This window comes from Cystoisospora suis (genome assembly GCF_002600585.1).
Source record: "Cystoisospora suis strain Wien I chromosome Unknown contig_1593, whole genome shotgun sequence".
Classification (NCBI taxonomy): domain Eukaryota; phylum Apicomplexa; class Conoidasida; order Eucoccidiorida; family Sarcocystidae; genus Cystoisospora; species Cystoisospora suis.
Window position 1 is genome coordinate 45,855 of NW_027154393.1, and position 7,267 is coordinate 53,121.

The 7,267-nt window shown below is 45.7% G+C and overlaps 1 protein-coding gene across 1 annotated transcript; it reads right to left on the reverse strand.

Moving 5' to 3' along the window:
• Positions 1 to 1,085: 1,085 nt before the first annotated feature.
• CSUI_003528 (uncharacterized protein) lies at positions 1,086 to 6,173 on the reverse strand. Its single transcript, XM_068063724.1, has 3 exons — positions 3,723 to 6,173; positions 2,386 to 3,382; positions 1,086 to 1,735 (listed from the first exon to the last, which is right to left on the reverse strand). The coding sequence occupies exons 1-3, from the start codon at positions 4,122 to 4,124 to the stop codon at positions 1,551 to 1,553; spliced, it is 1,584 nt and encodes a 527-aa protein (XP_067924305.1). The 5' UTR covers positions 4,125 to 6,173; the 3' UTR covers positions 1,086 to 1,550.
• Between the last annotated feature and the right edge of the window lie 1,094 nt (positions 6,174 to 7,267).

A 7,267-nucleotide genomic window follows, 5' to 3' on the forward strand; every position in this document is an offset into this window, starting at 1 on the left:
GTTTACGTCCTCGCGGGTTACCACCATTGCGCGGTAGGGCGGGTTTAGTTTCATAATAGGGTTAGCAGCTGGTGAGTAGTGAAGCGCCGAGACCAGAAAATTCTGACAGGATGAGCACCAAGCTCCTGTGTCATCGTTATCTTCCAATGGAAGATTAGCGCGATGAAGCGGTTACCCAAAGGTGCGAGAAGGAAGTGGACCCGTGCCTTTCCTGGCTCGTGTTTGAGATGACGCGTGAAGACGCGTCGTCCCCCTGGACACGCGGCTGTAGAAACCGCGGGGATATTCGAGGTAAGATGACAAGTACAAGGATTTTGTATACCAGCCTTCATTATTGATTCGATTTCTTGGCGAGACGACCTAAGACGACGGAATCCGCTTTAAGCGGTTCTATTTCTACCAACCGATTCGACCAAGAAGAGAAGTCAACGCGCTGACTAAAACACAGGAGCAACGCACTTGCTTGATTTGTCTTGCGCTGCTTCACTGACACGCATGGCAATTTCACTGGTGCAAGAGAGAACTTTTATTCGGCTAAAGCAGTATTGTTCCCCTTTTGATAATAGCCGTAGAAGGGGTTCAGGAAGATGCCGAGAACATTCGCCTTGGCGGCAGTTGTCTCGAAAGATGGCCCTTCGACTACCTCAGTAGTCCGGGGTTATGACTGGAGGGGTGTAAGAGCAGTCGAGGCCGAACCCTGAATCTGGTACAGGCGTGAACAAGACATCTAGCACAGGCGCCTGCTAGGTAGCCTGCTACATCATCTGAAAATCTCCCCCTTCAAATCCCGTCTCTGATAAACTGTTCATGACTCCGGAGGCATGTCAATCCGCGTCCAAGGAGACAACTCTAAGCGGTGCCCGCGATCCAGCGTAAGTGTCAACTCGCCAAGAACCACCTAACGCGCTTTTAGAGTGGCAAGATGCAGGGAGAGGGAACCCGAGAGAAGGAAGGGGTTATCTTTTTCCTACAGCCAGCCGACTGACTCGCTGACTATCAAGTCCTGTCTTATCGAAGAGAACGATGTTTAACAAGAAGGGAAAAGTGAAACGTCAGGGCACCGAATAGAACAGAAGACAAGAGGGTTCTTGTGCAACGCCGGAACACCCTCCAGCAACACCTACAACTTTGCCGCTTCTGGCGACGACGGATGCCCCCCCTGAGAGTCGCAGACCAACCAGTCTGAAGCTCGTGAACCCTTCAGCCTCCTCCTTGTCTTTCTCCTTGGACAAGAGACACTCTTCTCCGGAAGAGGAAATGTAAAAAGCACTTCGCCAATCAAGTTGTATCCGTCCAGGATGGAGAAAAGATCTCCAGAAACCATGTATCTTCAACGCGCAACACATCATTCAGTGTAATACATACAGGCTTCACATTGTAGTCAGAAGTCACTAGAATGTGTCTGGTAAACCCCGAGATGATACACTGTTTACGAGGTTATGTACATCTGCGCTGATGGATTCGACCAGCTGAAAGAGCTTTCTTTCTCCTTCATACACTTATAGCACCTACGAGGCGAAGTTTCACAGCAAAAGAATTCCTCTTTCCAATTATTCTTCTTCTTTCTCCTTCATCATGACAATGTCCATAACCCTGTTACAAATTCCTTCAAACCAGCCATCATTCAGATAGCAAGCAAGTGTCGCTGTCTTATCTCTAGATGTCGCAATGTCTTGGAAAGCGTCCCTTAGGTTTCTACTTTTCTCGAAAGCTTCTCGTAGATATGAGCTACATCCTTAGAAACAAACAAGAACACCAGAAAGAGAAGGAAGAAGAAAGATGAAGAGCATCAATACACCATGTGTGTACACAGTCTATCTATCTATCTACTCATCCGCTGTATAGACCTGTATACACATGTAGGCAGCTGCTCCTCCCCTGCTATCCGAAAGCACGATCTTGTTCTTGTACAGACATCCTTCGCTGAGAACCGCGTAACATAACGGAATACGCATATGTATAGACATCAGGGAGTGCTGAGGGAGCAGAGAGAAGGAGAAAGTCGACTTCTTCTTCACTTCTCGATTCCCCTTACCCCGAGGAAAGAAGGAAAGGCGAGACAAAGGAGCGAAAAGGGAAGGAGAAGAACACTGATGAATGACATCCATGAAGACAGAAGCAAAACAGAATGAGAGAGACAGAAACAAACAACAGGTTAGCAGAGAAATATCCATCGAAAGAAATCTTTTCTTATCAGAACCAGGAAGTTTTGCACAGCTAGACACCGAGCTATCGCCACGAAAGCAGGGGGAGACTGAAGACTCATATGAACATGAACCAGTTAAGACTAGAAAAGACTCGAGAAGAGATTCTACAGAAAGAAGAAAGAAAGAGATGCCTATGATGGTTTTAGATCATGTAAACAGGCGAGTGTCGCAGGCTTACTTAGAGCGTCTTTCTGCTGTATAGAGAGCTCATGATCTGCATCGCCTTCATCATCCACTCCAGGTATGATAGATGCTGGTAGAGACCGAGGAGGCTGTCGATCGTCCTCTTCTTCTTCTTCGCCTTCTCCATCACTTGAGAGATCCTCTTCTTCTTCTTCATCTTCTATGTCCTGGAAGACTCTAGTATCATGCGGGTCATGTTCATCTTCTTCAGCACTATCTGACAATTCTCCTTCTTCACCCTCTTCCTCGTCGTCTTCTTCCTCTTCGCCGTCTAAATCTCTTCTTCTCCCCTGCCGAAGAGACTTGCTTGCCAACTTCGACGGCATTTTTCCAGGAGGGAGATCAACCTCGTTCTCTTCGTGACAGACTACTAATTCTTCTACTTCTCCTATCGGTCCTTCATCTTCGACGTCATGCAGCAAACTACCGAAAACCGAGATATGCTCTTCTTCTCTTCTTCGTTTGCTGTTCCTCTCCTTCTTCTTTTCGCTTCTTGGTGATTCCTCACCTTCTCCTTTACCTTTGACTTCTACGTCGTGATCTTGTTTATTGCTGTCTTTCTTGTTGTCGGGTGTATGTACACCCTCGCCTACACAGATGACGTCACTTGCTTCACTCTCTCTCTCGTCTTTCTTGCCGAGCTCTCTTCCATCTCGACGCTCGCTTTCTGTATCGACCCCACACACCGAAGAACCATAAGACGCCGAAGACGAAGAGACAGAAGGATCTGACTCACGCCTTCTGTCTTGGTCTCCTTGTTCACCCCCTCTGTTTTCTTGTTCTCTCTCTCGTGAAGGAGCGCCGGTTTCTCTCCCTCTGCTTCCTTCTCCTCCTCCTTCTTGGCGAGAGCCTTTACAGGGAGATTCTTCTTGGTGTTTCTTGAAGCAAAGAGAGGAACAGAAGGGTTTCCGACAGCAGGGAAGTTTATACTTGATATCTTCACTCCCGCAGACTGCGCAGATCTTGGCAGCAGGGATGATCATCTCCCCCTCCTGAAGAAGGTACACAGTCACATACGCATGCAAATCTATACAATCCTCGAAAAGAATGCCGAGGGCGCTGTCAAAGTTCTAGTGTAGACACTCTCTTAGAGAAGTCTCTAGAGAGAGAGAAGCGGCTCTTCTTATTGAAGGGAGCGAAGACGTCAGGTTCTCTCCCATGTATATCTACACCTACCTCTATGTCTATATGTATGACTGCATGTATAAAGACGTGTTACGACTAGGAGTGAAGAGATACGATGAACGTACATGAGGAAATAAAGATGGGCTACTACGAACCCCATGAGAGATGTGGAAGGAAACCGTGACTCGTCATGTTCTTTTTACCTACCTGTCTTCTCTTAAACGTAGGAGAAGTTGGTCCATTGTGAAATGATCTTATCGAATCCTGGGAGTAATGATAAGAAGACGAACCATTATACCCTCCTCCCCCTCCTCTTCTTCCTCCTCCTCCTCCTCTATACGAAGAATAAAATCCTCTTGTTCTCCCCCCCCCTCCGTAACCTCCCCCTCTCCATCCTCCTCGTCCTCGGCCTCTGTTGTGCCCTACGTAAGGAGGCGCGGGAGAAGAAGCAGAAAAGGGGGGAGGACAAGGTGATGACGACGCCGATGAGGAGTTTGAAGACGTTGATACGTTTCTGGGACTGCTAAAACACCCGGAAGAAGACAACGATGGAAGATGGATGGGAGGAGGAGAGGAAGAAGAAGGATTCCCTCCTGCAGTTTCATTCATACTGAGGCCGATAGATGAATAGATAGACAGATAAGCTAGCTCTTCGCTAAGGCTAAATTCAGGAAGAGAGATGCATGTATGTCCTCTCCTCTTTGTTTTTTCTGCAGGTTGATTTACAGAAGACCTCGAGATTCTTTCTTATCTCGTCTTTGCATTCTAGGACTAGGACAGAGAAAGAGAGAGAGAGAACTCGCAAATTCAAAGGAAAGTCATGAGATAAGAAACAGAAACAAGCTGCAAAAGAACCGAAGAAGAAAGAGTAGCCATCCTCTCACTCCTTAAAGCCAGCCTTGAAGAGGAGCTACCTATATGCCGAGTTGAAGATAAGACAGAGAGATGTCTACTAAAAGAAGAGAGGCTTCAGCTGGTTCTGATCCTTTCTTCCTTTTCAGATTTGCAGAGATAGGAGAGAAAAGAACTTCTCTCACTCTGGCAAGAGTTATCCTTCTGATCTCTGTACAAGCAGAGTGAGAGAGAGGAGAACAAGAGGTACACCCCCCGGGGAGATGACTGACTGCGCCGAGGGGGTCTTTCAGGAAGAAAGGAAATCCAAACACTCAGAGAAACCTACCACCTTCTCTTCTCTTTCTCCGGAGAAGTCATATCCCTCCCTAAAGTAATGACGAAAAGAAAGAGACAAAGACAAAAAAGAAAGAACAGCTCAACTGAAGTCGGTAGACTACGTCAAGTCATGCAGCCCCGACACCGTGAGCGAAATGATAGGAATGAAGAGGCGACAAGACGGAAAAAACAGGGTGAAGATAAGCTAAGAAAGATCAATATTGATTAGGACCGATAGAAGGAGAAAAGAGACTTGCAGGAAGGAGATAAAACAGAAAAAAGTTCACGAAAGGCTGCTTGAATCGACGCGATGATGAGCGGTGCGGGAACCGGGACAATCGACGCCGACCCGACGGTACGAGGGGATGGCGCTAAATTTGAATGTCCTGTCGAGTTGATATTTCGCAAAGTAATGCAAAGAACAAAGAAGAACGACTCTACAGAAAAGGCCTTGAAAACTACAGTTAGAAACGGAAGAGAGAGAATTATTGAGAATCCTTTGAGAAACAGAGTAGTCCGAGAGAAAAGATTCTGCATGCGAAGAAAAGCCGGGAAGCTGACTGGGAGTGCATGAGGGCTTCTTTTCGTAAAGAAATGTTTCTCCCTAAAGGAGAAGAAGATGTACGCTGTGAATTCAGCGAGAAAGATTGAGCTTGACGTGTGCTTCTCATCGTGAAGGAACGGCGGTTTCGAGACAAAGGCGGACGAAGAAAACCGAAGACCAAGAAATTCTTCTCATTCCTACTGTAAGTTGAAGGCAAGGCGAAGACACAATATCAAGCTCCTTTTCTCTCTGACCAGTCTCTCTTCGATGTTGAAGAGCCAAGTCAGTTAGCTCACCGCACACCCCGTGTCTGGTGTGAGGGTCGAGCGATTCAAAACAGCTAGACGTTGGTCGATTATGATCTGATAAAGAAAAGGAGTTCATCCCTGCGAAGAGTCGTCTTCATTTTGCGTGACTGGGTAGAGAAACAAGCTTGTCTCCATGATTAGTTCCTCAGGTGTACATACACCTGAGGAAATCAGTCTCTTAGTGTGTGAAGAACGGAACTCCTCAAGGACACGAGTTTCTCACCATCTGGGCGATTTCTTGTTTTTCCAGTCATTCCTATATCTTCCTCGCCCCTTCTCTTTTTTCTTCTCTTTATTTCACGGATTTCTCACTCAACCTTCGCAGGTTTCTCTCCAAAATCCTTCACTTTACGGAGAGGTCAGCAACGTTAGCTTCTTGTCTACATACACCTCTTTTGTGTCTTCTCTTCTTCCAATTCTTTTGGATCTCCCGACGGACGGAGTCGTTCATTGAGAAGAAAAGATTCTTCACTATTCTTGGCTATGCGGATTGATGCTATTTATCAGTACGCTGCAGTGTACGCCAAACCTGCTGTTGAGGTGTACATACACTTGGCATCGAATACATGCGTCATCCACGTTTGTCTTTCTGGTAAAATCTTTTATAGCATCGCCATTTCCCTTGTTTTCTTTTCTTCACATCACCACTTCTTTCTTTCTTTCTCTCTTTCTTTCTCTTTGATATATGAGGACGTGATGACAGCCACTTTGATGGCCGTGAACCCTTCTTCTTCTTCGTAAGGTTGCCCTCCCTACAGACTCTTTCCTTCGGGGCTCTTCTCTTCACCCCATCAAAGCACCTACTTCTCTCTCATCTTTCACTCCTCTCACTCGAGTACAACCCTTGTCTTCTACGCAGCTGCAGTTCAATGAAATTGTCTATAGATATCATCTACCTTCATGGGATATGACATATATCTACATGTATCGACTTCTGGAAAGATACAGCGAAACTAGCACCGTATCGAATAGACCAAGTTATGGTGTAAGGGGGCCTGTAAAAATACAGATATACATATCTCTACATATCTATACTATACAGACATGCACATATATCATATAGATGTATATGCTTACCCCCTTATATACGTATATATTACATATATGCGCAGAAACAGAAGAGGTATATATATATATATACATGGACAGGATATCTAGGCGATTTAGTGATAGAGATATGGAATTGTATGCTGAGTGTTGGCTTATCTCTCTAGCACCATTTACGTCATGATGGAAGATGATAAGCAAAGTGTCTCCTTCTTTTCTTCAAAGATAGAGGGAGATGAAACACCTGCTTATGTAAATTCATCCAAGAAATCTTCTTTTTCTTCTCTTTCCCTCTCTCCCGTTGACATATCATCTCCTTCACAATCTTCTCGCTTTTCTTCTTCCCCTTCTTCTCCTCCTCCTCCTCACCGTGAATTGTCAGATCCCGCGCTTTCATCTTTCTCTCTCTCTTCTTCTCCTCGTTCATCTTCTCCTAACTCCCGTTCTTCTTCTTTTTCTTCTCGATCAAATTGCTCCTCTTTTTCTGACACACGTCTGAAGCCTCTTTCTTCTTCTTCTTCGCGTTATAGATTCTTTTATTCTCCTTCCTCTTCTTCTTTAGACTTCTCTGAGAAAGAAGACAGCGAGAAGAAGGACAAAGAGCATGAAGACATTAGAGATGAAGAGCCTTCAATCTCGAGCTATCATCGGCGTTCCATCACTCCGATAAGAAGGCCGAGAGA

Bases quoted from the DNA above. Each gene is read 5' to 3' on its own strand.
- CSUI_003528 (XM_068063724.1), bottom strand. From the start codon at position 4,124: ATGAATGAAACTGCAGGAGGGAATCCTTCTTCTTCCTCTCCTCCTCCC. The intron at 3,383-3,722 runs GTAGGTAAAAAG...TACCTTCTTCAG, and splicing joins CTACGTTTAAGAGAAGACAG to GAGGGGGAGATGATCATCCC. The intron at 1,736-2,385 runs GTAAGCCTGCGA...TTTGTTTCTAAG, and splicing joins ACAGCAGAAAGACGCTCTAA to GATGTAGCTCATATCTACGA.